The 27,701-nt window shown below is 65.4% G+C and overlaps 9 protein-coding genes across 9 annotated transcripts; 4 read left to right on the forward strand and 5 right to left on the reverse strand.

Moving 5' to 3' along the window:
• Positions 1-981: 981 nt before the first annotated feature.
• Positions 982-1,492, forward strand: PFL1_05001 (uncharacterized protein; the record flags this gene model as incomplete). The annotated part of the gene is made up of 2 exons (XM_007882530.1): positions 982-1,030; positions 1,167-1,492. The coding sequence occupies 2 exons, from the start codon at positions 982-984 to the stop codon at positions 1,490-1,492; spliced, it is 375 nt and encodes a 124-aa protein (XP_007880721.1).
• An 813-nt stretch (positions 1,493-2,305) lies between these two features.
• PFL1_05002 (uncharacterized protein) lies at positions 2,306-5,291 on the reverse strand (the record flags this gene model as incomplete). Its single annotated transcript, XM_007882531.1, has 8 exons — positions 2,306-3,397; positions 3,507-3,650; positions 3,785-3,809; positions 3,934-3,998; positions 4,108-4,198; positions 4,305-4,400; positions 4,488-4,566; positions 4,661-5,291. The coding sequence occupies 8 exons, from the start codon at positions 5,289-5,291 to the stop codon at positions 2,306-2,308; spliced, it is 2,223 nt and encodes a 740-aa protein (XP_007880722.1).
• A 3,321-nt stretch (positions 5,292-8,612) lies between these two features.
• PFL1_05003 (uncharacterized protein) lies at positions 8,613-9,955 on the reverse strand (the record flags this gene model as incomplete). Its single annotated transcript, XM_007882532.1, has 2 exons — positions 8,613-9,774; positions 9,906-9,955. The coding sequence occupies 2 exons, from the start codon at positions 9,953-9,955 to the stop codon at positions 8,613-8,615; spliced, it is 1,212 nt and encodes a 403-aa protein (XP_007880723.1).
• Positions 9,956-11,080: 1,125 nt separating this feature from the next.
• Positions 11,081-12,322, forward strand: PFL1_05004 (uncharacterized protein; the record flags this gene model as incomplete). The annotated part of the gene is made up of 3 exons (XM_007882533.1): positions 11,081-11,383; positions 11,482-11,566; positions 11,655-12,322. 3 exons carry the CDS (start codon positions 11,081-11,083, stop codon positions 12,320-12,322), a joined length of 1,056 nt encoding a protein of 351 aa, XP_007880724.1.
• Positions 12,323-12,492: 170 nt separating this feature from the next.
• Positions 12,493-14,277, reverse strand: PFL1_05005 (uncharacterized protein; the record flags this gene model as incomplete). Its single annotated transcript, XM_007882534.1, has 6 exons — positions 12,493-12,568; positions 12,674-13,086; positions 13,200-13,647; positions 13,765-13,985; positions 14,090-14,110; positions 14,230-14,277. The coding sequence occupies 6 exons, from the start codon at positions 14,275-14,277 to the stop codon at positions 12,493-12,495; spliced, it is 1,227 nt and encodes a 408-aa protein (XP_007880725.1).
• A 906-nt stretch (positions 14,278-15,183) lies between these two features.
• PFL1_05006 (uncharacterized protein) lies at positions 15,184-16,122 on the reverse strand (the record flags this gene model as incomplete). Its single annotated transcript, XM_007882535.1, has 1 exon — positions 15,184-16,122. One exon carries the CDS (start codon positions 16,120-16,122, stop codon positions 15,184-15,186), a length of 939 nt encoding a protein of 312 aa, XP_007880726.1.
• A 1,870-nt stretch (positions 16,123-17,992) lies between these two features.
• PFL1_05007 (uncharacterized protein) lies at positions 17,993-20,450 on the reverse strand (the record flags this gene model as incomplete). Its single annotated transcript, XM_007882536.1, has 2 exons — positions 17,993-18,329; positions 18,469-20,450. 2 exons carry the CDS (start codon positions 20,448-20,450, stop codon positions 17,993-17,995), a joined length of 2,319 nt encoding a protein of 772 aa, XP_007880727.1.
• Positions 20,451-21,286: 836 nt separating this feature from the next.
• PFL1_05008 (uncharacterized protein) lies at positions 21,287-24,108 on the forward strand (the record flags this gene model as incomplete). The annotated part of the gene is made up of 2 exons (XM_007882537.1): positions 21,287-22,484; positions 22,640-24,108. The coding sequence occupies 2 exons, from the start codon at positions 21,287-21,289 to the stop codon at positions 24,106-24,108; spliced, it is 2,667 nt and encodes an 888-aa protein (XP_007880728.1).
• An 880-nt stretch (positions 24,109-24,988) lies between these two features.
• Positions 24,989-27,686, forward strand: PFL1_05009 (uncharacterized protein; the record flags this gene model as incomplete). Its single annotated transcript, XM_007882538.1, has 4 exons — positions 24,989-25,335; positions 25,452-27,056; positions 27,242-27,497; positions 27,627-27,686. The coding sequence occupies 4 exons, from the start codon at positions 24,989-24,991 to the stop codon at positions 27,684-27,686; spliced, it is 2,268 nt and encodes a 755-aa protein (XP_007880729.1).
• Positions 27,687-27,701: the final 15 nt, after the last annotated feature.

The raw sequence follows: 27,701 nt of genomic DNA on the forward strand, positions 1-27,701 counted from the left end.
CCTCTGGGAAAAACGGGCGGGCGGCGGGCGAGAAGAAAAGGCAGGCGAGGGGGCCGTCCTCGCTCCGATCGCCTGATCTCAGCCCGCCTCGGATCCGCCCCTTGCCGCAGGCAGCCCGAGCACCTCGTCTTCTTGGATTTTTCCTCTCGCCGAGAAGAGATCCAGGGCGCTCAGAGGTGAGGGGGCAACCGAGTATAAGAACCCGGTCGACTCGGGCATCCCTCCTTGCCGTCTCTCCATTGTTTAACAAAGTAAACGCCCCTACCTCGCCCATCAAGAACGGCTCGACGGTCCGTCCCGACGATTCTCCTGAAAAGGCGAACAACCGGACCGTGCTCGAAGCGCCACTTTGCGAGGGTCGGGAGGCAAGACAAAACGCTCAGAGCACTCTTTGGCTGACTCGTTTGGTCTCTCGTTCCCCTTTGGGGGAACGGGGGCACCCCAAGGACGATATTCGGTCACCTGGTGTTCTCACATTTCCCCCTCTTTCATCTCGTCCATGCTGCTTGTTGTTCCCTGGTCTCGGCCGCTGGCCATGTCGTGGTCGGTCTGTTGCTGTCAATGCCCATGGTTTTGCTCTCATGTCGTCTGCAGCGGTTCAGCTCTTTCCTTGCGTGCCGTGTGTGTCTGTCCGAGTCTCCCCGTGGCCCTGCTTCTGGTCGATGTGAAGGATAGCCTGCTTTGTCGACGTCGTCGACAGCAGAAGAGATCGAGAAGGCTGCCCAGGACAACGGCCAGGAGGACAACCTCGTTCGGTCGAAGATGTGCCCGATGCCGAAGCCTGTTTGCCATCGCGGCATGGCTCCCGATTGCGTTAGGTGATGGTCTCAGTCTCCGCCACCCGGACCTCGTCCCCTCCACTCTTTCTTTGCCTCGGGTTGGTTGTCTTCTCGCTTCTTGTCCCGCCCTCGCATTCACGCCTTTCACCGCCACCCCCACCGACGAGACCAAGCAAAGACAGCCCATCCTATCTCGCCCGGCATGGAGTCCAGCATCGACCAGGTGGCCGCCAAGTGTGGCAAGCAGCTGGGTACGCATCGTCTCCTCGCTCGACGTCGCCCCTGACTCTCTCGTCGGTGGTCAGCGACTGACCGCCAGCCCCTCGTCCCTTCCTGACTCTCCTTTCTCCCCCTCCGACCCGCTTCGCCCCGATCCGGACATCGCAGACACGTTCCAGCGCTGCATCCTCGCCAACCAAAAGGATCCGGGAGCGTGCGAGCCGTACAAGGTCGAGCTGTCGAGGTGTGCCGCCAACGCCGTGCCGCTGCTCCACGAGGTCAAGTCGCGCTGCTCGCCCCAGGTCTTGGCCTACGACCGCTGCCTCGCCCAGTTCACCTCACAGGGCGACGAGGCCGTCGAGAAGAACTGCACCCCGCGCCTGCGCGACCTCTGGCTCTGCACCGAAAAGGTCAAGAGGGACGTCGAAGAGAGGGACAACAGCGACGTCCGCAAGAGCAAGCAACAGGGCAAGGCCGCCCTCGAGTCGGCCTAGCTTAGCTTAGGCCAGGCTCCTGGCCCGCCGCAGAGCACGGCTGCAGATCCGCTCAAAGAAGCGCCGAGAGGCGCCCAGCAGACAAACCTCAGAGCCTCGCAGACGCGCCTGGCCTGCGGTCCCTCCCTTTCCGCCCCTCTCCCCACCAGCTGCCGCCTCGATGTATTTGTACGCAACAGCAACCAAGGCAATAGACGCAACCGTCCCTTCTTCCAGCCGCAGCCACGGCTGAAACCCTGGCTCGGTGCTCTCGGGACGGAGCCCCTCCGGAGACCGCACGTGTTGCGATCGCGTGCACGCTTTTGCTGCTGCGAGTCTCTGATTCTGATCGCTGCCGGGTGCCTAGTCCGCCTAACTAATCTTTTCTTTGGGATGGGAGGAGTGGGTGCTGTCTCCGAGCAGCGACCCGGCGAGCGGACCGCCACTCGCGCTCCGACTGCCCGCGGTGAAGCCGGCGGTGAGAGAAGTCAAAGGGGAGGAAGACGAGACGTGTACGAGAACGGCGTGGAGGGCCGACGTCAGCTCGCTCCGGCAATCTTGCGATGTGCACGAGGCGGCGCCGATCCGAGAGCGCGGGGAAGGAGGTGGTGGTGTATCCGATGGGGCTGTAGACGTCGTATCCGAGAGGTTTCCGTCGATAGATGGACGAGGCCGGCTGGTCGGTCTTTACGATAGATTGTCGAGGAGATGTCTCCAGTGATCTCGAGGCTCCTTGCACGATGGAGGCCTGGCCGGGGCGTCGACCTGCGTGAGCCGAGGCTCGGTGGGAAGTTTGTGAGGCCGTGCTGGGACGCTGGCGCCGGCAGTGACAGCTCAAGCGACGCTGGGCGCGCTCCTGCGACCGCGGCGCTTCGCTTCCGTCTCGACGGTGCCGACGCTTGTGCGCTTGATCTTGCCTTCCTTGATGGCAGAGTCGGAAGACGTCGGAGGAAGCGCTACCTTGACGCCAGAGCGCGATTTACGCGAATCGGCGGCATTGGCCTGGCTGGCGGAGGGAGCTGCGTTGCTGCTCGCGGTGGGGGAAAGAGCTACCTGGTCGGGGCCTCCGTCATCAGGTCGACGGATAGGGATGGCGCTGGACCTCGATGGTGCAGGGGCGGTCGTGCTCTGCTGGCCGCCGTACTGCATGCCGCTGGCGGAGAGCGGCTGGCTGGGCGGGGGAAGGGCACCGACTCCCCAGCCGGCCATGCCGCGCTGCGCCGCATCCAGCTCTCGCACCATCGAGCCGGTAAGGCTCGTGTCCTTGCCAAAGCCGTGGCCCGTGACGCCTTCGCCGTATCCACGGAAGCTGCTGGTGAGGGGCGTTGTCGGGTCGTAGAAGCCCAAGCCGGCTCCGTTGACGGCGCCGTAGCTCACCATGGGGGTGGCAGGCTGGCTGATCATAGCGCTCGGCGAGAAGCAGCCGAGGTCGGGCGAAGCCTGCGGCTTCATCGGAGAGGCCGGCATCTGCTGAAGGCCGCCGAGGTGGTGCGAGGCGCCAAAGCAGTCCATGGGGCCCGAGCCGATAGTGGGGCTGCCAGAGAACGGGGTGAAGGCGCCGGACGACAGGCTGCCAGTGCTGGGCGTCGACAGGAGGCTTCCGAACGAGCTCGAGGTGCTCAGATCCGGAGATGCCGTCAGCTGCGATGGACTGGTCGGCATGAGCTGGGGCGAGAGCGACAGACGCTGGCGCGCGCCGATGCCGCCGATGCTACCTCCGCCGCACTGCGGAGCGGGAAGCGGGGCAGTGAACGTCGGGGCAGTGAACGTCGGGCCAGAGAGCGGCGGGTGCGTCATGCCGTGCATGTTGAGTTCCTTGAAGAGGGACTCGATTGTACGCTTCGGCGAGACGCTCTGCTTGAGCTGCTTCTGCGCCTCGCTGTCGGCGAACCTGACCTGCAGGGGCTGTGTCGTGCCGGGCAGGATCTGTGGCGGTGCGGAGAGCCAGACGGGCGAGTAGAGGCTCGAGGGTCAGCGGAATATCTTGATCGAGCAGGACAAGGCTCGGGATACGACCGGCGCTCCGTGCACTCACCCTGCCGTGGAGTCGTTCGATGCACTCCTGCGCCACCTCGCGATCCCTCAGCCTCACAAAGCCGACGCCGCGACTCTCGCCATTGGCGTCCGTGAGGATGCGGAGACTGACGACCGGGTGCGGGGAGAAGAGCTGCTCGAGTTGCTGTAAGAAGACGAGGGCACGAAGGGCGAGGGCGGCCGCCATGACAGGCGAAGTCAGCCAGCAGGCTCGCACGTAGGACAGACGATCTCGATCACCACCGCCCGACGTCTCGCGAAGTTGACTGGTAGACTCACCTGAGCGTTCAGCTTGACCGGAAGGCTGGTGAGTGCAGACGGGTCCAAACGCCGGCGAGAGCGAATCAAACGGTCAGCCTCACTCGCTGCGCCACTGCAGCGGAGGGGGGGAGGGGGGGTTGTTACTGATCGCGATGTGCCCTACTCACTTGCTCAGGTAGACGTTGGTCGAAGACTTGTCCGCCATTCGCCTCAGCTTGGCGCTGAACGATTCCTGCTCGCAGTTCAGGAGGCGGGCCAGAGACCGAAGCGTCAGATTGAGGTGCACATTGACGACCGCGTCCGTGGATCGAAAAGCATCAGAGAATCCCCGGACCACCCACCTTGGCGTACGAGCTCTGAAGGCCGTTGCTGGTGAAGAAGATGATGGCTCTCTGGGCCTCTTCGGGAGTCGCGTACATCACGAAGCCGTACCTGTGGTCCGCGTTCGACGCGCGTGCAGTCGACAGACGTCGTCAGCTTTTCCTGAACGTGGCGCCGAGGCGCCTGATGGTTGGCAAGAGAATCTGGCCGTGCTCACCCTTTGCAACGGCCGGTGTCCAGATCGAGCATGGCCTTGTGGCTGACGACGGTGCCGCACATGGATCCGAGGCGGTACAGGACGTCGTCGGTCGTCCTGCGGTGTGGTATGCGTGGGCAGCAGTAGTGTCAGCTTGTGTGCCGCTCCTGGAGTCGGGGCGCCGGGCTGGCCACCGCTTCTCACGATTCGGGCAGGTTGTTGACGTAGATGTTAGTCATGGCTCGCAGACTGCTGGCGTCGAGAAGCGTCGGCGGTGCAGATGCTGAATGGTGACGCGGAGCGCATGCAGCGAACAGGGACGATGTCAGCTGTCGAACCCGAAGCGTGGCAGTCGAGGCCGCGACGCAGCGACTCACCAGGCATGGACAGCAACGCATCGCGCTGACGCTGCATCACTGAGGCTCGCTCGGCCTCGACCATGGCCGAAGCCTGGCGAGCGGCGAGCTCGCTGAGATGCATCTCCAGCTGCAGCGCCCTGATCTTGGCGTCCGAGGGCGTGTGGAGATCGGGCACGGTGAGGCCCGGCGGGGGAAAGACGCCAACGGTGCTGTCGAGCGGACCTCCGAGCATATCTCCTGGGAACGAGCTGACGCGAGAGCTGTTGCCTGGGTAGGTCGTCGTAGGGAAGGAGTCGGGCTCGAAGCCGGTATCGGAGGCTGGCTCGACGAAGAGCATCGGCGGCTCCGCGAAGGCGTCACGGAGCGTTCCAGCGGAAGGCGCCGAGGAGGGAGGTTCGAACTGCGGCATGAGTGGCCTGGTCGCCTGGGCGACGTTGCGGGTGGCGACGTGACTCTCAGGTTCGCGCGACGGCATCTCGGGAGCTTCGGCGGGGATTGCGGCGTCCCGGACGGCTGTCGAGGTGGCGTTGTCGGGGTCCGACTTGCCCTGGCCTCCGTTGGTCTTGCGAGACTGCGTGATGTCGGCGAGCGGCTCGCGGGTCGGAGCCTGCGTGGCGACCGGCTGATCCTTGATCGACTGCGACGACATGGCGAGCGAGCCTTGACTGACTGAGAGAGGGACGTTGGTCTGTCGTCGTCCGGGGGAGGTCTGGAGGAGCCGATGAGGTTCAGGATCCGAAGCCGTGGACGAATTGAATGCTGCGGCCGGTGGGTGAGCTGGATTGTATCGAGGGGAGGGGAGCGGTTGTCGTCTATCGAGACTCTTGCTGGGGTGGACCGAGGATAATGAGGGGACTATGCTGGGGAAGGTACGAAGGGAAGCGCGCAAGGACTTGGAGTGCCTGGCGACCCGCCTCGAGGATGCTGGTGTCGACGGGGCTGAGAGGTACGCTATGCTAGCTGCTGGAGCTGGTCGCTGTCTAGAACACGAGATGCGTTGAGAAAGGTCGCTGGAGGTAGCGTGGCGGATTGGTGGCTGGATGCTTGAGGCTCAGGACGAGGGGAGAGAGAGACTGGGAAAGGACGGCGCGGGGGTTTTGAGTTGGGGATGGAGGGAGAAAGGAGGGAAGGGGACGGGGCGAGCCTTCGGTCCTGGTTCTTATAGCCAGTCTGCCTGCTCCTGAACGCAGCAGCAGACAGAGAGCGCCCTTGGACCTCTGCGGTCTGATCGACCTCTTGTGCGTTCCTCCTCACGTCAGATCGACGACAGAAGCTGGGAGAGAGGCCAGATTCACTCTAGCGTGGCTCGACTGCGACGCTGCGCGTGGTCGGACAGCAACGAGATGCGGCGAGGGCATCTGGCCAAAGTTTCGCCTCCCCGCAGCCTCGTGGCGCAAAGGGGCGTACCAGAAACTCCTGGCCGCCGTGGAAGCGACGACGACGGCAGCAGCGACGACGTCCAGCAGGCGGGACGTACGGCTCAACGCCGACAGAGTCGAGTCGATGTCGTGCAGGAAGCCTTCCAGCGTGCGTGCTGCTCGAGAGCGGCGGCGTCGTCGATGCTCCAGCCTCGACACCTCTTCCTCCTCTGTCTCCACGCTGCCGGTCTTCGCTCTCTCCCGTTCTTGACTGTCCCGGTCTGTGCCTCGCTCTCCCTGCCCGCCATGCCCAACCGTCTGGCGGGCAAGCAGGTCAGCTCGACAGCGTCGCAGGCGTTCTGCTCGCCTTCACGCCTGCTTGCCCTTTCGCCTCGAGGCTAGCATCGTCGTCGTGGCGCTTGGTTTCTGCGAGGTTCGATGACGTCGGCGAGGCCACGCTTCGTCGCACGTACGCGCCAGCGAGGCGGATGTGCAGCTGAGTCGGTCGTGGCCATCGTCGTTGCCGTCGTCGTCGTCGTCGTTGGAAGGCAGTGGGCCCACCATGGCGGGCGTACGTGGAGTCAGAGTCGCTTCTCTTGGCTGGCGTCATTTTGTGGCGACAGGCAGGACGTGGAGTAGCCTTGCCTTGCCTGACGCGCATTCAGCCAGCCCGAAAACCCAGGCTAGGCCAGGCCAGGCCAGGCCGAGTGCGCAGCGTGACGGGCAGCAGGCAGGGCAAGCTGCTGGCAGGCCAGTTTGGCCGCCAAGCAGGCAGGCAGGCAGGCAAGCAGCCCGCCATCTGACACCGCACCGCACCGCGTCGAATCCATGCACGCCCAGCAGCTTTTCTGGCCCGCTTCGTTTCGGCGTCGGCTTGTCCCGTACGTGGCTTTGCTTTGCGCGCGCCTGCCCATGCCCTTGCTGCTTGCCTGCCGCCCTGCCTACCTTGACGTCCGACGCTCCTCCCAGCCTAGCTTGTCGGGTTGCCCGCTGCGTTGCCTCTGCGTCGATGCAGATGTCAAGCCGCTGCTTGCTTGGTTCCCCTCCGACAGCAGCTGAAGGGGCCTAGCTAGCTGACGGGCAAGCTTAGGGTCCGCCCTGTCTCCCCTTGCAGGAGAGCGGCCTGGGACGAACGGCAGCCCCGACGTCGCCCATTCGTATTGATCACGGGCAGAGTAGAGTCTCTCCCGGGGCGCCAGAGCTCAAGCAAGGCACGAGCTCAACGAGCTGACTCCGGCCTCGAGCGTGCGTTCTGCCTGTTCGCGGGCAGCAGCGGACTGGAGCAGCGGTCTGGATCGGCCGCTCTGGCTCTATCTCTGTCGGACGCAGTCTGATCTGCCGGCCGCCTCTCGGGACCCGAGCACAGCTGTCTATGCGTGAAAGCCAGGCGCAGATCAGCTGGCTGCTCGTCGAGCTCGGTGCCAGCCGGCCAGCTAGTCTAGCCAGGCCAGCTTGCCGCGTCAGCCTTTTCTTTTCTAGCGAGAGCCTGGCTGGACCGGGCCGAACCGACGTCTGGCCCTCCCCAGCCTTGCTTGCTTGGCCTGGCCAGCCCCACACTCTGGCGGCTTGCGTCGGGCAAGGCGCTCTCAAATTCGCCAGCCTCCTGGCGCGTGCGCGTGTGCAGCAGAGGCAGGCGGGGCTCCTTCGCGAGCCCGATGGAAGCGATGGCTGCCGTGCTTAGACGCCGCCGAGCTGGCTGCTCGACCGCCCAGCCTGCACCCGGCCGTGCGCGTGGGGCGACCTCCGGAACCGGCGCGATGGCTTTCCCCCGAGCCTGTCTGTCCGACAACGACCATCTCGGCAGCCTTCGCCCTCTCGACCTCAACGCCTTGGTGCTTCGCAGCTGAACGCACGGTGAGTGACAGAATGAGGAGGCCGCGTTCACGCCTCGGATGCCGGCGACGACGACGGCTTGCTGATTCTCCGTGCGTGGGCCTGCCAGATTTGCCAGCGGCCCTTGTCCAGTTGCCCGTTCGGCCTTGAGGTCTCGCTCAGAGCGTCCGACGCTGAAGCCAGGAGGGAGGCTTGAGCTCTGTACCGCGGCGCCAGCTGGCTGTGTCCATACGCTGCCATTAAGGCCTGGCTGCAGCCGCCGTCGTTGCCAGGTGAGTAGGCGCGTGTCGCCTGCCTCTGGCTTGGTCACAGGGCGCTTGAGCTCCGGAAGACTGGCTCTTGCGCCTCGTTCCCCTTTCGTTGCAGTGACCGGGTGCTCCATGCACGAAGACGGGAGGAGTGCAGGCTCCATAGGTGAGGGACCCCTTCCGGACGAGCCCGAGCGAGGACGGGGAATGCCAAGTGATGGTGGAAAGCAAAAGCAAGGCAGCGCCCAGTACCCAGGGCGGTCTTGGACCCTGCTTGCTTGCTTGTCCGGAGACGGGCCACCCACGTGGCGCAGACGGGCGGCGGGGACGTGCAGCGCATTCGGCGCAGCCCATCCTCCAAGCTCAACACGACCTTGGGCTCTCCCCTGCACTCCCCTCCAGGCCATCTTCGACGTGATCACGGCAAGGCGACCTTCGTGTTGCTGAAACCGGTTCGCAGCGCAGCGTAGTGTACAAATACAGCCGACGTTCGTCGCTCCCTCCTTCTCGCCACACCTTGAGCCGCACCGCTCAGTCGTCGCGCTCGACCCCCTCGCCCTGCCGCCAGAGGACGTGGAGCTCGTAGACGCGCCGGCTCTTGTTGTCGAACCTCGCCACATCTGGGTCAAAGTTGGCCCTGCCATCCCGGCGCGGATCCGCGACGACGGAGCGGTAGCATAGCTCGATCGACGTCGAGTTCCGCTCCGACCCGTGCGCCACCAGGCTGAGCGGTGCCGTCGTTGCTGCTGCTGCTGCTGCTGCTGCCGCCGCCCCTGCCGGTGAAGCCCGACGAGGGAAGCCAGAGCCCAATCGGTTGCGTCGGCTTGTCAACGCAGCAGCCCCGATGCCAGTCGCAGCACCGCTTGCGGAAGCAGGGCTGTTGACGATGCTGACCCGCTGCAGCGCGATCACGTCGCCCGCCCGCAGCGGTCGGGGATCCGTCGAGCGCAGCATCCCTACAAGACTGTCCAGCGATCGATCGCTCCAGTTGCTGTCGGCATCGGTGCCCAGGCTGCTTCCGTACGACTGCGGCGCGTTGGTCGTGTCGTCGAGAGCGCTGCGACCAGAGGCATCCCTGCGCCTCTGCCAACGTCTGCGACTATCATCCTCGTCGCCGTCCGCATCGCCGTTCCAGCGCCGGCCGCGTGGTTTGGAGACGTCTGCGTAGCCAATAGAGGCGGAATCGTCATCGCCTCCCACCACCCAGCCCCTTGCCAGGCTTCCCCAAAGAATCACTTTGAAGAAGTACTTCTCGCCTCGACCGCCCTGCCCACCATCCGGCCTTCCGTCCATGACGACGAGCTCCACCCGTTCGGTCTTGCCAGAGTGCAGATCAAAGCCGACGCCAGCCGCGCCATCCGTCCTCGCCCGCTTGGCGGCATTGGCGACGCTATCCGTCGGGTACTTGGCATTGACGTAGCTGACCTCTCCCACCTCCTTGATGACGACCAGCAGGTTGACCTTGCCGCCAGTGAGGCCGGCAGCTGCAGCGGTGCGGGCGCCATAGCCCAGCGGAGCATGGTGGCCCTGAAGGTAGGCTTGCGGCTGCGCCAGGATGCGCGAGAGGGGCGTGATCGAGGCGAGCGCAAAGTGCAGTGTCGGCGGCGGTGGGATCGAGTCCAGGCCGAGCGATTCGGTGGTGCCCTCGGAACATTCGGATCCTCCTTGGCCCAGGTCGAGCACCTGGCTCTCACTGTCCTCGAGCAATAGGGAGGCGTCATCGTCCTCTTTGTTGTCCGCTCGCGAGATGGTGGTCGAGGGCGGGTCCCTCTGTGGCAGAGAGAGACGTTCCGATCGCCGTAGACGGTCGATGGCAGGGTGCACCTTGGGGACAAGAGGTGCGGCAGTGCGACGCGGAATTCGCCTGGACCCATCCCTCAGCACGCTGGACGACGCTGCGCTAACATCGGGGTCAACGGCGGTGCTGTCTGCAGCTGCCTGCTCCCGAGGAGCGTTCACAAGGAGTCTGGTTCCGTCCGAGCGCGATTCCGTTGCACGGTGGGGCGGCCGCAATCGAGATGCAGAGCGAGAGAAGAAGGAAAAGCGGCAGACGGAAGATACGTTGCCCCGATGGCCTTGCCCTCCTCTCGATGTCGTATCTGCCGCCGAATCCGCCGTCGTATCTGCCGCCGCCGGCAAGTGTTGTCGATGAGCGTCTGTCTCTCGTTGCCGCACCATGCTTTCATCAGATGGCCCTGTTTTCGGCAGAGTCTCTGCTCGAGCCGCTCCTTGGTCCGCCTCGGCCATCAAGACGATGCGGCTGCGATCTGCCGCATCATCTGCCTCCCCATCTTGACCGTCTATGCGCACGGCATCTTGGCGTACGGAGAGTCTACTTGGCCTCTTGATGATCGAAGAGCCTGCCTCGATCCTGCTGCGCTTGGTCGCCGGCGCGGGGCGGTCGGGTGTCTCGATGACGAGGACGGGCGAACGTCTGATGCGCACCCGCTTCGAAACGGTGCTCCGGACGGGCTGGCTTGCGTGGTCGCTGCCGGCCTGATTGAGAGCGTCTCGCTGGCCGATATCGGTCGGCTGCGAGGCATGATTACGATCCAGCCCAGCGTCTACTGGTGGATCTTGCGACCTGGGTTGGGCGAGGCTGGTCGTGGTGCTTGCCCATGATGTCGACGAGGTGGCAAAGTGGGAGAGCGAGGGCGGCGGCAGGAAGACGACGAACGAAGGCGGCCCCGACGACATGGGGGAAGGACGCTCCCGGCTATCGCCAGAGCAGGTGCATGTCGCGGGGAGCAGAGTGGCTGCGTTGAGTCGGCGGTCGATGAGGTGGTGGTCGAAGATGAAGGTTATGGTGGGGACCCCCTCAGACCAACACTCGGCCGCACGCGGTCTGCAAAGACGGCGCGCCAAAGGAGGCGGGTGGAGGCTGAGCTGCCTCTCTGCCCTCTTCTCCTCCTCCCAACCACCACTACTACCACCACCGCAACCGCCACCCAGCCCCTCTCCATCTTCATCTCGCGTCCCCCTAGCCGCCGTCGCCCATCATGCAGGGCTTTGGCATGGGCCGCTACCGGCCCCCGGACGCCGACCCGACCAAGCAGTCCTTCAACCAGGGCCGCCACCCGCTCGGCGTGCGCGCGCGCAAAATCGACCAGGGCATCCTCGTCGTCCGCTTCGAGCTGCCCTTCAACATCTGGTGCGCCGGCTGCGACAACCACATCGGCCAGGGCGTGCGCTACAACGCCGAAAAGAGGCACGTCGGCGACTACTATTCGACAAAGATATGGGCGTTCCGGTGCAAGTGCCACCTCTGCTCAAAGTGGTTCGAGATCCGCACCGATCCAAAGGTGGGTGGCGTGGCCTCATCTCGAACGCATCGGGAACGGCCCACTGGCGTTGCGACGGCCTTCTGACCCTTTGGTCTTCACCCCTTTTGCACCGACAGAACGCACGCTACATCGTCCAGGAAGGTGCGAGGCAGCAGAACCAGGAGTGGGATCCAGAGGAAAACGGCGGTCACCCAATCTACGGTGAGACTTCGACGGCAGCTTCCTCGATCTGCTCCCACCACGACAGCAGCTGACGCCCTTCACTCTTCCTCTCTCGCCCTCGTTGCAGACGAATCGGCCGCCGCTGGTCCCTCGAAGCCGCTCGACGCCTTCAGCCAGCTGGAGAAGCGCGAGAGCGACCGCGACAAGGCGCTGCGGCTGACCGACCGCGTGCTGGAGCTCGAGGAGCACAGCGAGGCCCGGTGGTCGGACCCGTATACGCTCAACGCCAAGCTGCGCAGCTCGTTTCGCAAGGACAAGCGGGTCCGGACCGACAAGCTCATCCGCGACCTCGAGCTCAAGGAGCGAATCGGGTGGAGGGAGGATGCCGTGCTCGCCGACGATCACACGCCATCCTCGACGACGCCGAGGGACCCGGCCAATGGGCGGCTAGAAGCCGGAGCGCAGTGGCAAGACGCGAGGCTGGCCATGCAGGCCGAACGCCTAGGTCGAGGCGCAAAGGCGCTCGAGGGCCCAGCGCCATCGACCGCTCGCTCCGGCGGGCAGCGGCAATCGACGTCGTCCCTCGGCAAGGCCAGCCCCTCGTCCTCGTCCTCACGAAAGACGTCCACCGCTTCAAAGCCACGCAAGACGGCCTCTAGCGCGGCGGCGGGAACTAATGCAAAGGCAAAGGCATCCGCCGTCGAGGCGCTCCGCCGTCAGCTGATCGCCAACACCCGCAAGAAGCAGGACCCGTTCCTGCAGCAGCTCGACCGCCACGTCGCTCAACGGCGCTGACGACAGGCATTCTCTCCAGCTCCCGGCCCCTTGCAATCCCGCCCTGCACAGCTTTGTGATTTGGCTCCTCGGAGTCCGCTGTATTTGTACTCCTTCCGCGTCCGTCTCGTGCACGTATACCTTGCGCTACGCCGTTCCTTCTTGCCGTTGCCGGTCGCCGTGCGATGCTCTCACCGCCTCGAGCGCATGAGGGCGAGGAAAGCCTCCTTGTCTTCCCAGCCCAAGTTTGTCCTCCTCAGGCGAGATCTGGTTTGGCAAAGCAGCAAGAGGGGAGGGACAAGCAGGAGGCGAGAAAGTCAGCGTTTGCTCTCGCTCGATGGAGGCCCACACATGGCACCGGTCGATACCCACAGGTTTGCCACGAGGCCGGCACAAGCATCCGCGAGCGGATCGAGGACGTCGACATTGACGCTGGCCGGATCGGCCACGTACTGGCGGCCCGTGGGCGATTCGGAAGGGTCGAGGAGGCGCACCGTCAGTGCGCGCGGCACCGGCAGCGTGCAGACGAGCGACCACATGTGCCGGAGCGGGTTCCAGCCCGTCTCGTCGGCGGAGCCAGAGGAAGCAGGGCCGAGGTGGGTGGGCACCGAGAGGGTTGTCGTTGAGAGCAGGTTGGAGGGCGGGTCGTGCTTGAATGAAAGGAGATACAGGTTCGACTGGCCCGCGCCGATCTGGAGCGCTCCGGATCGGCGATAGACGAGCCGCCAGGACGCGGGGAACACCGTCGAGAAGCGCAGCAAACCCCGGTTGTTGGACGTGACCAGCTGCGGATCGAGTCGGCAACAGAAGGCAGAAGAAGAGGAATGCGTGAGCACGATGGGACAACTCGACTGCCTTTCTTGCTACCCCTCCAGCGGGCGCCCCCTTTGATGCGCACCTCGGGGAAGACGACGACGGGCGCCTCTGCGCTCTCGGCGATTTGGTCCAGCCTCAGCGGCGTGCCGGCATCCTTTGACCCCTCAACGAGCGGGGTGTAACCGGTCCTGCGGATCATCTCCCACAGCCCGGCCCTGCGGAAGCCCTTGACGTCGCGGATCTCGGTCGTGGCCTGCTCGGCGCCGGGCGTCTCGATGCGCGTATTGGCCGACATGGCATTCTTCTTGGGCGTGCCTCGGCGGGGCGTCGTCGCACCGCCAGGCGTCGACGTGGCCGACGAGCTGGCGCCGCTCGGCGGCCGGCTCGACGCCGAGACGATGGGCAGCACGAAGACGGGCGCGAAGCGGGCTGCGAGGTAGAGCAGATCGGTCCAAGACGTCGAGTTGGCGACGATGATGTCCCCCTTGCCCGGTGCGAAGACGATCGAGGAGGATGCAGACGTGGCTCGCCTGTTTGCGGCGCGCACCCAGTGCAGCAGGTGCAGCATATAGCAGACGTTTTCGACGTCTGGTCAGATGGATGCTCGGCAGGATCGGTGCTGCGGCGTCCACGTTCAGGGCACTCACCCGCGGCTGCGTAGAGATATCTTCTCCTCTCTGATGCTGTAGAAGCCGAACAATGCCAGAATGGCCCGCGCGAAAAAGGCGTTACCGCGGCCGAGCGGGGCTCCCAGGTTCGCCAGAGCCCATATGCCAGCGAAGAGGGCGATGAGGAGCGACCGCAGCGCTCCAAACACCAGGCTGAATGGGAGGAGGACGTAAGAGAAGGACGACGCCGAGCTCGCCGGCTACGATGCGGGTGCAGACAGGGACAGCGAGGTAGAGGGGTCCTCGGGCATCAGCAACGGCGGCCACGGAGATCGATGCTAGACCTGGTAGGGGACATGCTCACGGGCACAGGGTTGAGGAAGACCTGCCGCGCAGTCCAAGCAGCGTAGGAGAAGGTTGGGGTGATGGTCGGTCGCACTGGCAGGTCAGCGGGGCGTCTTGTCTTGGTCAGGCGAGTGGACGGTCCAGCCATGCCTGCCTCACCTGAATGCCCGTACCGGCGTCCCTGAAGCGGGAGAACTTCTCGGCCATCGTCTTCGGATCGAAGGAAAGTGCAATCTGTCCGGAGTGTATGGAAAGACGGTGGCGGCCGTGCGAGGGCGAGGCGGGGGCTGAAGGCGGTGGAAGAAGAGCGAGGTGGATAAAGGTGCTCACGAGAAGAAGGCAGGGGACGGCCCGCACGCAGGTCGTCCGCAGCTCCTTCGCAGACTACAAGACACGCGCGCGACCTCTGCTCCACACCCGACCACATCTTCCATGGCGTCCCTCCGCCCTGCGATCCTTCCTTCCTTCGACTTCGCCTGGCGCCTCTGCCGGGCAGCCCGCGACACGTTAAACGACCAAGCGTACAGACCAACACACGAGACACGAGGCCATCGGCACGCGAGGATGCGGGACCAAATCCGGGAGAGCGGGAGAAGCAACAGCCAGCCAGTCGGTGGAAGGGCGGTTCTGATTTTGGTTTATAGACAGTGCGGCCCCGTCCCTCCATGGAGGGGGCGCACGATGGGCTGTGATGCGAGAAGCAAAAGGGGGAAGAGGACGGGCGGGGGTAGCGTGCGCGTGTAGTAGAGGTACATCGTGAACCTTAGACAGGAGAAGGGACAACGACGACGACAACGGGTAGACGGGGAGAACAACACAGGAGCCCAAAGAGAAACCGCGCGGGGCGCAGGTGCTTTCTAGGTTGGAGGGGAACAGAGAGGGGGTAGCACCTTGCTCCGTGGGTGTCCTCGAGGAGCTCCTCGAGCGCGCGTCCGTCCGTCACCGAGATCGCCGAGGTGAGCGCCATCGCAAGCGAATCGCAAGCGAGGATGCTGACGATCGCCTTCCGCCACCGGCAGCGACGCCGCCGCCGTCGACGGGGCCTCGGCTCCCGGCATCATCGAGCCCGGTGGGCTACGACTGCAACGTCGTCCAAGCGAGACCACGAGGGGTTTACTTGTAGACCTTGCCGAACATGATGGCCTGGAGCTTGTCGTATCCGGACAGGACACCGGCACCGGCGATACCACGGAGAATGTTGGCGCCGGCACCCTTGAAGAGCGACTTGACACCCTCGGCGGCGACGATCGAGCGGCCGGCGTCGAACATGTTCTTGTAGTGGACCTTGCCACCCGAGGTCATCATCATGCGGCGACGGATGGTGTCGAGCGGGTACGAAGCGATACCGGCACCGGTGGTGACACCCCAGCCGAGGAGGAACGAGGCGAGGAAGTTGTCGGCGAGGTTGCCGGTGAGGAGGACGGGCTTGAGCGAGTCGTACATGCCGAAGTAGAGACCGCGGTAGACGACGATGCCGACGACCGAGGGGACGAAGCCACGGTAGAGACCGGCGATACCGTCAGAGGCGATGGTCTTCCTGTAGACGTCGACGAGGCCGTTGAACTGGCGCTCGCCACCCTTGCCGGCCGACTTGGCGTCGTTGGCGAGACGGGTACGGGCGTAGTCGAGCGAGTAGACGAAGAGGAGCGACGAGGCACCGGCGGCACCACCCGAGGCAAGGTTGGCCGAGAGCGACTTCCAGTAGGGGGCCGACTTGGGGACCTTGAAGAGCGACTTGAAGAAGTCCTTGAAGGCGAAGTTGAGGGCCTGGGTGGGGAAGTAGCGGATGACGTTGGCAGTGTTGCCGCGCCACAGCGAGACCATGCCCTCCTGCTGGTAGGTGCGGACAAAGCAGTCGCCGATGCCCTTGTAGGGGGTGGCGAGGCGGCCCTGCTTGATCATCTCATCCTGGTTCTGGATCAGGAGCTTGATGCGCTCAATGGGGGCAGCGGCGGTCTTGGAGACGGCGGCCGAGACACCTCCCATGAGGAAGTCGGCGGCGAAGCCGCTGAGGGTCTTCTGAGTCTTAGCGGGGTCGGCGACGGTACCCATTTTGACTGGGGAGAGGGGCGGGGAAGGGAGGCAGTGGGCGGGGCGTCGAGGGTCAGCATGTGCTGAGAACGGTCAAGGGTGGCTGTTCGACGCTCGACAGCTTGCGGCCACCTGCGCTGCGAGAGCCCCCGCCAAGTTAGGGCGCAACACACGGCTGATCCCTTCCATAGCTGGTGGGCGCGAGAGCATCGGCAGCTCCGACGGTCCCTGCAGAGCAGGCGCCCTTGCGAGCATGTCCCTGAACGTCACAGTCAGGGCACGACGAGAGCGGTCTAAAGCGCCGATGCTCGATGCCCCGACAAAGACAGCAGACGACGACGCCGAGACCGTCGACGACAACCGACACCGATGGCAACGACGTTGCGAGCAAGATGCAGCAGCGGCGAAGACGGTCGATGACTGGCAGATCGAGCGCGAGAGAGAGGTCGTCGAGAAACTCACCGGATGTAGTGATGATGGGGAGGAGGGGGAGGAGTGGTGGTTAGGTGAAGGTTGAGAAGAAGGAAGCGCGCGGGACGGGCGATTTTGAAGGAAACCGCCGCCCCTCTTGTGGGGCCTGGCTTCCTCCCCGTCGATCGACGACCAACGGCGGGCAGGCAGGCAGGCAGGCAGGCCAGGGCCAGGGCCAGCGGGCAGGCTTTGGCTGGCGAAGGGGAGACAGGGCGCGGGCAGGCGGACGGCAGCGGAGATTTGGCGCCGGTTCGATCCAGCTGGCGCACCCGGCCACGGCCACAGCCAGGCCAGGCCAGGCGGTCGGGCGGACGGACGGGCGGACGGGCGGGCGAGCGAGCGAAGAAAACGGCCGGGGGCAGGCAGCCAAGCAACGGGCAACGCAAGGCAGCCAAGCCCGGGGCGACCGGGAAGAAGAAAATTTCAGAGCCGCGAGCACGCGCGCAGGCGGCAGCAGAAGGCAGGCAGGCTGCTCGCTGGCTCGCTGGCGGGCTGCTTGTCGATTTCGCCCTGGTGCGCTCGGTCCGCTCGCCAGCAGCAACCAGCAGCCAAGCCCCACGCGCATCGTATCGGTCCCTGCCTCGGTCGCCGAGGCGCGGCGCCACCAAACCTGACGCTCCGGCTACGACGCCGGCGACGAGCCAAGCAGGGGTGGCGAGCGAGCAAGCAGGCAAGCAAGAGACAGACAAGAGGCCGGCCGGCCGGCCGGCCTGCTGCCGCTGAATGGACAGCGCCCGCCCCCAGACTGGCCGCAGACGAAGCAAGGCAGGGCTCACCCCCGACTTAACAACCCACAGGTGAGAGAGGGGAGACTTCGACTTCGCCCATGACGGCCAAAAGACCAAACGCGGGGCAGGTCGAGGCGAGGCGAGGCGAGATGGCCGTATCGGTGTGCTGCCAGCGCAAACCCAGCCACCCACGCAGGGCACAAAGCAAGCAAGATTCGAAATCGGCGCATGGCAAGTGCCGCAGTCGAAACCTCGGATGAAACCGGACGAGGCCTGAGCGTCCGAGAGGGTCGCGGGTTTTTTGAATTTCTTCTTGTCGCGTCGACTTTGCTGGCCGGCCTGGCCTGCCTGTCGAGCTGCAGCCTGCAGCCAGGGTGGGCAAGGCCGGGCTGCGAGCCCGTGCGCGGCTGGCCAGAGATAGGCGCGCTTCGCACTCGGCCGAGAGTTCTGGGCCCGGAGCCATCGGTAGGTCGCCGCTCGCGACTCTCGTGTAGCTTCCGACCGCGCCTGGCGCATCAATCGCCGGACGCCGACTGCGCAGTCGCTCATCCGCAAGCCACTCTCTCTGTCACGGTCGAGGCGATGCTCAGGTGTGCTCTTCGATCTCAAGCTAGCCTGCCTGCTACAGACATGCGGCCTCTGACACTGCGCATCCTCGCTCCCTGTCCGAGGCACGCCTTGTGGCCGCGGCATCATCTCGACTCGTCGCCAAAGATGCGCGCGCGTGCGAGGCGGTACTCCTCTTGCCGCTGCTCGACCGTCTTGCGCTCCGGAGGCGTACTCGAGCCCGAAGACGAACCTCCCATGCCGACGCCCGCAGGCACGTCTCGAGGCCGCTGCAGGATCCGAGGAGGAGCTGGACCGGGTCCACCGCCGTAGGTGCCGAGCTGCGGCTGCGGAAAGCCTGTCGAGGCCCCGCCCCCACTGCCCCCGCCCGGGTTTGAAGCGAGGCCAGAGCCGTACGCCGTGGGAGGCAAGGTCCGGCCATGGTCGTTGATCACCGGCATGGGCATCGGGGCCTGGTTGTTGCTGCGTCGACGGACAGCATGGCGAGGAGGTAGCGCGCAAGAGAGGTCAACAAACGAACAGGTACGCCCGACACGGTCCATTGCATGGATACGCATGGCCCCAACGTCCGGAATGGACATCGGAGACTGCCACCACTCACGCCTGGTTCCATTCGTCCTTGCTCGCACGGAAGGGATCGTGAGCCTGCGAGCCCGAGAGCCCGTCGTCGCTGTCGGCTTCCCAGTCGTCGACAACAGCACCCTGCTGGTCCTGCCGGCGTCCGGGCCCCGTTCTGCTCGAGCGGAACTTTTGCGTGGCGACGATACCGTCATGGTAGGATTGCGGCTGTTGATGCTGCTGCTCCTGCTGCTGCTGCCCGGGCAGCGGCGGCGGCGGCGGCGGCGGATGCTGCTGATATTGATTCTGTGGGTATTGCTGTTGCACTTGCGGCGTCGGAAATCCGGCAGCATTCGGCGGCGGACCGCCCGCGGGGTAGCCATACTGAGGTGGCGTCGGCTGGTACGGGACGTGCTGAGAGGGATAGCCAGGTTGCTGACCGGGCGTTGCAGCGCCGCCTGGTTGCGAAAAGGCGTCGTGCTGCGGTCCAGGGTGCGGAAAGGGCTGGTGTTGCTGGTCCGGGACCCCAGCGGTCTGAGTCTGCTGCGGCTTACCAGCGCCGCTCGACGGGGCGTGCGCGCTTGCGGGTGGCAGGTCTGGCTGGCCCTGGAGCTCTCCGACGCTGACGCCCTCGTTGCCGATGTCGTCGGGCACCGTGATGCGGACCTTGGGCAGGAACTTGCGCACTTTTGACTCGACCTCCTGCTGGACGTAGCGCCACGTCGCCCCTTCGAGCTTGCGGTGACCTCCCGCGACGATCGACGTGATGGCCGCCTGCAACGCCTGCTGGAGCCGGCGGATGAGGCGGCGAAGCGAGTCGATCAACTTGGCCTTGATGTCGTCGCCGAGGCCGCGAGAGCCTGCGCTGTTGTTGCCCGATCCTGGACCCCCCGGGCCAAGGCTCGGGTCGAAAGGATTGCCGCCGAGGACCTTTTCGAGCGGGCCCTGGATCTCGTCGGGCAGCGCTTCGAAGAGCTGCTTCTCGATCTGGCCGAGCGCCTTTCTAAAGTCGACGCGGACATCCCGATGCACGCGGGCCAGTCCGGTGCTGAGCTTGTCGCTGATGACACCCGAAAAGCCGCCTTTGCCGCCGCCGCTGTCTCCTTGCCCGCCCTCTGCCGGATCGCCGTCAGTCGCATGGCTCGCGGACCGATCCTTGCTACCTCCTCCGCCACTGCTTTTGCTGAACATGCCCGAGAGGCCGGAGACGAGAGACGAGATCTCACCCTTGAGGCCGTCACCGAGGTCGCGCGTCGACGTATTGCCACGCAGCCAGCGCTTGAGGTGCTCGAGCGCGATGTCGGTGAAGCGCCCGGGGATGGGAGCATGTTGCTGGCGGAGCATCGCGCCGACCTTTTCGCGGACGTCGGGGATGAGGATGCGAGCCTTTTGCTCGGGGTCGCACGAAGCGTCCTTGACCGCGTCGCTAAGGACGTCGAGGATGCCCCCGAAGCGAGCGGGCTGGCCCGAGCCAGCGGCGCCGGCCACATCCGATACGGCCTCGAGCGCCGCAGACAAGAAGCCGCGCGCGCCCTTGCCGAAGGCGGAACCATTGCCCGCGCCGTCGACAGCCGCCCTGCTCTGCCCTTGCTGGCCGCCTTGCTGGATCTGCGACCCCGAGCCGGTCAGGCTGAAGATCTGACCGAGGTCGTCGTCGGCATCGTCCATCGCGTCCTGGATCGACTTGGCAAACGTGGCCAGCTCGTTGGCAAACGGCAGCGCCCGCCCGCCGTAGAAGTCTGGCGGGCGATCGTCGATCGACCTCGCACCCGCCGTCGGCATCCCCGACGGAACACCCGGGCCATCCCGGCTGGATCCCGAGGGAGGCTTGTTGAATAGCCCACGGAAGGCGGCGATGACCTGCTCGTCGAGTCCGTCGACTGTGGCGCGCTGGAAAGTGTCGATCTCGCGGGCGATGAGCGGCTCGATCTGCGGCCGCAGAGAGTCGACATAGCGGTCGATCTGAGCCATGACGACGTCGGGAATGCCGTGACGGCTCTTGCCCAGGTCCTGCGAGGCGCTCATGGCGTCGAGAGGGCGGGCGCTTGACGACAAGGGAGCGAAATGGTGAGAGAGCGAATGAGTGAGTGGCGGAGGCTTGGGTCAAATGAGTGGTTGCGGGGTGGGCAGGCAGGCAGGGCGGCAGGGGGGCAGTGTGGCAGGCCGAAGGAAGCGGCTAACTAGCGGCTGGCGGCTGGGTGGTCAGTGCCTCGCCGCCTCGACCCCAGCCTGGCAGGAGAGGCGGGCCAGGCGAGGCAGGTCGCCGGATCTCGGCCACGCCGAGACAGGCCCGGCCCGCTCAGCAAGCCAAGGCCAGGCGATGTGGAGGCGAGGGTCGGTCTTGGTTTGGCGTGGCCTGGCCTGGTCTGGCCTCTTCCCGTCTGCCATCATCACCCTCTTCTCTCTCGTCTGGATTTCGACACTCGCCCATCCCACCGCCGTCCCCGCTTTCCTCTTCCTCTCCGCCCCACCGCGCTCAGGCTGCCCCTCGCCCTCAACATCGGCCTTGCTCACTGTCGGTAGCATCCGACTGCGGCCGCAGCCACACCTCGCCTTTTCCTTGGACCTGGCATTGACCCTGCCCGGGTGGCGAAAAAGGCGCTTCCAGGTCACCCGTCGCCCCCAATCGACCCGCACTCGAGTATTCAGCTGCTCTTTGTCCCTCTGCATCCGCATCGATCCTTTGCTCTTACTCTGGACTTGCATCTCCGGCTTCGCCTCTGTCTCGATTTGGCGAGAGGCCCATCACCATTCCGCACCTCGCCGCTCTCGCCATCTCAGCGGCCCAACGCCTCCCTCGAAGGCCTCCCTGGCCGGCCGCTCGCTCCAGTCCCTACTCCAGCCGCTCTCGACCGTCCGCCATGGCCACCGCCGACACGGACCCGTCGAAGCCGCCGACGACGCACGACGCCTTCGGCTTCTTCCGCCCCCCTTCCTTCATGCCTCCGCTCGATCCCTCGAGCGACTCGGAGCCCGTCCGCACCATTGATTACGCTTCGGCCAACTCCGTCTTTGACGATCTCGCCTCAAAGAGCGCTCCTCCGCCGCCACCAGCAGCACAGCGATCCGCACCTGCCCATTCGCAACACAGCTACGACCCGATTGCCAAGATGTCGTCGCGCGTGGTGCGGCCCCTTCCCCGCGCCCACATCGCAGAGACCGCACCAGCTTCTGCCAGCGACGCGTCCGCATCCGCATCCGCATCCGCATCCGCACCTCTGCTCCCACCACAGTCGAGCGCGCAGGGACCATCGATGAGTCCCAACAAGCCCGAGCACGGTGCTTCCTCCTCGACATCTCCGCATACAGCCCCATCCTCCGGCGCCACAGGGTCTTCGACGACGGCGACGACGACGACGACCATGCCCACCACGCCCTACAAGCATCGCCAGACCCTCCAGCAGCAGGATGATGCGGCCCGCCGTCAGGTCGAGGTCGACCGCCGCAACAAGGCACGCGAAGAGGAGAGGGTCCAGCGCCAGCACGATATCCAGAGGCAGGTCGAGAAGAACATGGAGGCGGTCCGCTCGGAGCGCGAGGCCGAGCGTGTCGAGCTTCTGGCCCAGCGTGAGCTCTGTGCCCGGGCCGCTCTACAGGTTGGGCCTGGCCAAAGCGTCGACTGGGATCGACCGGTAGGAGCCCTGGACGCGGACGAAGCCATCGGCAGGCAGGTCCGCGCACACTGGGAGTCGTCGCGGCCGAGCGCGCAGTCGATGAAGCGTCGCGAGCGCGTCGTCGACCGCATACAGGCGGCCATCGATGCGCGCTGGCCGGGCTTCGGCCTCCAGGTGGCGCCATTTGGCTCGAGCGTCACCGGCCTCGTCTCGGACCGCTCTGACCTTGACCTGGTGCTGCTGGACCCGACCAAGCCCTTCGGCGTCGGCACCCCGCCTTTCCTCGAAAGCGAACCGATGCGGCGCACCCGTCAGATCGAAGGCATGCCTGACTGGTACAACGTGCGTGTCGTCGCCGCCGCGCTCAAGGCGAGCAACGCCAGAGGCGGCCGTCCGGAAAAGTTTCGCAACATCATCGCCATCAGCCACGCCAACGTGCCAATCAGTGAGTGGTCGAGTAGCTCGGGGCGCCGTCTGCCCGCCGTGTGCGCTCCCTAGTCCGCTCCGCCTTGGGTCGACCAACTGACCATGTACGCCCATATCATCTGTACCCCCTGCCCCCTCCTGCTTCCGCTCCGCACGCCCCCTCCGCCCATGCAGTCAAGCTCGTCGACGTCGAGACGGGTCTGCCCGCCGACCTCAACATCAACGAGAGGTTCGGCCTGATCAACAGCCATCTGATTGCGACGTATGCCAACCTGCTGCCGAACGTCTTCCGTCCCTTTGTCTTTTTCGTCAAGCACTGGCTCTCGCAGCGCGGCCTCAACGATCCCAGCGGATCCAAGGGCCCGAACAGCCTCAGCAGCTACACGATCGCGCTCATGGCGATCCAGTATCTCCAGGTGTGTCAGCTGCTTCCCAACCTGCAGGACCCGGCGCTCATCGCTGGCCTCGAGATTCCGCGCTCGTTCATCTGGGGCCGACGCAAGAAGGGCCGCGGCGGCAAGGGTGGCGGTGGCGCGCCCGGTCCCGCGCCGGCACCGGGCTACGACGTCACCTTTGCCCAGCTCACCGCCGGTGGGTACGACGAGCAGGCGTACCGCAACATCGCCGCCTCCTGCCCCAACGTGCGCTCGCCGGGGGACAAGCTGCTCGGCCAAATCGTCAATGGTTTCGTCGGATACTACGCAGACCAGTTTGCGAGGCAGAGCCAGGCTGTCTCGGTGGTGTCGGGCCGCCCATTGCCGCTTCAGCGCGGGGGCTCGCCTTCAACACAGTCCGGTCCCAGCTCGGACACGAGCGGCTCCCCGCCAGGCAGACAGTCGCAGCTCGACATTTTCGGAGGCCGAGCTCAGGCAGAACCGTACGGCGCGGCCGTGCCGCCGGGTGTCATGGCGATGGACAACTTCAGCCAGCCTCAGGACTGGGCGCAGCACGAGCTGGTGGTGCAGGACCCTTTTATCGTCGACCGCAACACGTCGAGGAACATGGGCGAGAAGATGGCGCACAGGCTCGATGCCGAGCTGCGCAGGGCAAAGGAGATGCTCTCGTCTGGCCGCACCGGCGGCGGCGGGGCCAGCAGTATCGCCGTGCGCGACCTGCCGCTGATCTGCGACATCTGCGCGCCGCTGTCGACCGACTTTGGCGGCCAGCGCCACCGGCTTCCTGACCGCCCGGCCGCTACTGCGACGGGCCCGGCGGCGGGCAAGGCTCACCTCGACCAGGCCGAGACCAACGCCTTTATCCGTCAGGAGTCTGAGAAGCTTAGGCTGGAGCTCGAGCGCTCCACGATTGCGCAGGGAGGCGACCCGGCAAAGCAGGAGGCCAGAAAGGAGGCCAAGAAGCTGAAGGCCATGGCCAAAAAGGCGGCGGATCGCAAGCGAGCTCGCCCGCCGCAGAGCAGCGAGGCGGACGGTGTTCCCATGGAGCGACGGCGGTCGCCCAACGCCAGCGGCGTCAGCAGCGGGGCGCAGTCAAAGGCGGTGGCTTCTCCCGCCCCGAGCGGCGGCTCTCCGAGCCTGTCGACGACGTCGGAAGAGTCCGAAGACATTGACCTGGTGGCGCTGCGACTCGACAGGGCGAGACAGCAGCAGCAGCAGCAGCAGTCGGCAGGAAGCCGCCGACAGTAGGCGACAGGCAGAGAGCAGCGCCTTGCTGGTCCCAACCCATCTGATCTGCTCTCGGTGCACGCCAAGGGCCGGTTCTCTCAGCTGGCTCGATCGCTCGACTTTTCCCGTCCCCCGGTACTCTGGCTCTCTCTCTGAAGTGCATCGTGACTGGCTCGTAGGCATCAGAACAAGTGCAATCTCGACAGCAGGCCTTCTTCTTGCCTGCCCCTTTTCGTCTCCGCCGTCAGTCGATGGGATGGGTAGACAGGAGAGCCAGAGAGGGCAGGAGGGCTCAAGCTGAGCTGGGTAGGTTGACGTTTTCGCCCGATTTGTGGCATGCTTTTCGGGTTTCGCGCCCGAGGAGGGCCTGGCAGGCTAGCTGTCTTCCGCTGCACGTTGGCTGCCTCGGCGCGGGGGACTCCGGCGAAAAGCGCGCGTCCCATGACGGCCAGGCCAAGGCCTGCCTGCCTGCCTGCCAGCCAACGCAGCAAGCCGGGTGGCAGAGGGAGGCCACATACAGGGCAGCCTCGTCTCGGCCCGCCCGCAGCAGCCAAAGGGGTTTGTGGGCTTGCTGGCCTCCACCCTCCCCCTCTCTCCTCCGACCCGCCCACCTTCCCTTCGCCACCGCCACCTCGGTACCCACCCCTCTGCCCGCGACGCTACATCGACCGTCACGGCGACACACTACTACGTAACTGACAAGCCTGGATCCCCGCAAACGCACGGCCCGCTCTCGACTCTGCTCCAACATTGGCCCGCCCGTCCACTGCGCAGCATCAGCACTAGCAGCAGCGAAAACGGCGCCAGCGACTGTCGTTTCTACGTACCGTCTCTCAACCTCGATCCAGCCCTTGCTTTCTACCTCGCCCTCGCCCTCGCCACCGGCAGCCCAACGCCCACCATGCCTAGCGACGGCGGCAAGAAGATCGACATCACGAGCCCCAACTCGCTCCAGCCCGCACGCTCGCCCGAGCGCGCCTTCAACAACTATGGCGCCTCGCCCGTGCTGCCCAACATCCCACCGAGGATAGGCTCTCCATCGGCCGAGCCCCTCAACCTCAACTTCTCGGGCTCGCCCCGGCCGGATCTCTCGGGCTTCAACAGCAGGCGGCTGCTCTCTGACCCTCCGTCGCGGGATACCAACTCCATACCGCCAATCGAGAGCGACGTGTCCACGCCCGTCAACCTCAACGACCTCGACAGCCTGCCCATCTCCGACGAGAGGAAGGCCAGGATCATCGAGAGACAGTGAGCTTGCCTGCTCCGCCCCACCCGACCCCCATCGCTCATGCGGAAGCACAGAGACGGACATCCGCCAACCGAAGCTGACACGCGCATGCACCTGTTTCACCCCTTGCCCTCAGCCTCGCCCGTCCAGATTCTGCGCAGAGAGACACTGCCTCGGCTTCAGGCATCACCCTGGGCTCGACCGCTCGCGGTGGGGACCAGGGTGGAGCAGATGATGACGACGACGGCCCATCGCGCTCCTCGCGGCCGCGCTCCGCTGCCGATCGCAGCGACTCCTTCTCTCAGAGCGAGTCGGCCGTGGAAGATGGCGAGGGTCAAGACGACGATGAAGACGACGACGAGTACAGGGGTCCGCACGCGATGCAGGGCGGCGCCATCACCGACGAGGTCTACCGCTGGGCACACAAGAACCGCAGGGTGTCGACCCGGAGGACGCGCAGCGAGAGCCTCCACCTGCCCCGCACCCAGACCATCGATCCCGAGCTCGACGTCTCGGGCATCAAGGAGCCTGGCGGTTTCCGCAGGTTCTTCGTCATCAACCAGGCCGCCGAGCAGGGCCGCCCTGCGCCGCGGGCGCTGCGCAGCTTCATCGACTTCCTCAGCCTCTATGGCCACTTTGCCGGAGAGTACCTGGAGGAGGACGACGACGACGAGGATGAGGATGAGGACGAGGAGGGCCTGGACGACGAGGAGCGCGCCATCCCTGGCAGCAGCCGCGATGCCGGCCGCGGCTCCACCGAGAGGTCCGCGCTGCTGCGCGGCCGTCCGGGCGTGTCGAGGAGCGACACGCGCTCCCGCATGCGCAAGGCCAGCCAGGACCGGCGGCGCGGCGAGGCGTCGGTTACCGACGCCGTCATGATGCTGCTCAAGTCGTTTGTCGGAACGGGCGTCCTCTTCCTCGGCAAAGCCTTCTACAACGGTGGGCTCCTCTTCTCGACGATCACGCTGTGCTTTGTGGCCTTCGTTTCGCTCGTCTCGTTCCTGCTGCTGGTCAAGGTCAACCTCAAGTGCCCGGGCAGCTTTGGCGACATGGGCGGCATCCTCTACGGCCCCAAGATGCGCTTCGCCATCCTCGCCTCGATCGTCTTTTCCCAGCTGGGCTTCGTCGCCGCCTACACCGTGTTTGTGGCCCAGAACATGCAGGCCTTCATCCTCGCCGTCACGCACTGCGACAAGCTGGTGCCGATTGCGTACCTCATCCTCGCCCAGATGGTCGTCTTCCTGCCGCTCAGCCTCGTCCGGAGGATCGCCAAGCTGTCTTCGACGGCGCTCATCGCCGACTTTTTCATCCTGCTCGGCATCGTCTACCTCTTCTACTACGAGATCGGCAAGGTGGCCCGCGACGGCCTTGCCGACGTCGTCATGTTCAACTCGAAGAGCTACCCGCTCTTCATCGGCACCGCCGTCTTCACGTTTGAGGGCATCGGCCTCATCATCCCCATCACCGAGAGCATGAAGGAGCCCGAGCGCTTCCCCAAGGCGCTCAGCGGCGTCATGGCCGGTGTCATGGTCCTCTTCGCTTCGGCCGGCGCCCTCTCCTACATGGCGTTTGGCAGCAAGATCCAGACCGTCGTCATCACCAACCTGCCGCAGAACTCGCGCTTCGTCCAGGCTATGCAGTGCCTCTACAGCCTGGCCATCCTGCTCTCGGCGCCGTTGCAGCTCTTCCCGGCGCTCGGCGTGCTCGAAAAGGGCCTCTTTAGCAGGAGCGGCAAGTACAAGTGAGTCCAGTCGTGGCGTCTGAGTGGCATGCCCGCCATCGTTGCGCATCGCGACCGAGCTCGAAGCCTGCCGGCAATGCGCAGTCCGCTGACATCGTCGTCCTTCGTCACTCTCTCGATCCCTACGTCTCGCCACGCACTTGACCCACACGCATCCGCTCGCCCTCGGCGTTCGCCCGCTGCAGCTGGAAGGTCAAGGCGGAGAAGAACGCCTTCCGTTGCCTGGTCGTGGCCGTCTGCTCGCTGGCAGCGTGGGCTGGAGCCAACGACCTGGACAAGTTTGTCAGCCTGGTCGGCTCCGTGGCGTGCGTGCCGCTCTGCTTCATCTACCCGCCGCTGCTCCACCTCAAGGCGGTGGCCACCAAGCCGGCGACCAAGGCGCTCAACTACGCTCTGCTCGCCTTTGGCGTTGTCTGCGTCGTCTTTGCAGGTAGTCAGACGGTGAGTGTCGTCGCAGTGCGATCCGACGCAAGGCTGGGCAAGGCCCCTCCCCCACGTGCAGGCGGGCCACAGATGCTGACTCCCGCTGCAATCCCGTCCGGCACCGTCCTTCCCTCTGGCCGTGTCTAGGTCCAAGCCATGCTCGAGGACTCGGCACCGGCTGGCCCGCCCACCTGCCGACCCAACTGAGCCCGGTCCGCAAGG

This window comes from Pseudozyma flocculosa (genome assembly GCF_000417875.1).
Source record: "Pseudozyma flocculosa PF-1 unplaced genomic scaffold scaffold00017, whole genome shotgun sequence".
Lineage (NCBI taxonomy): Eukaryota > Fungi > Basidiomycota > Ustilaginomycetes > Ustilaginales > Ustilaginaceae > Pseudozyma > Pseudozyma flocculosa.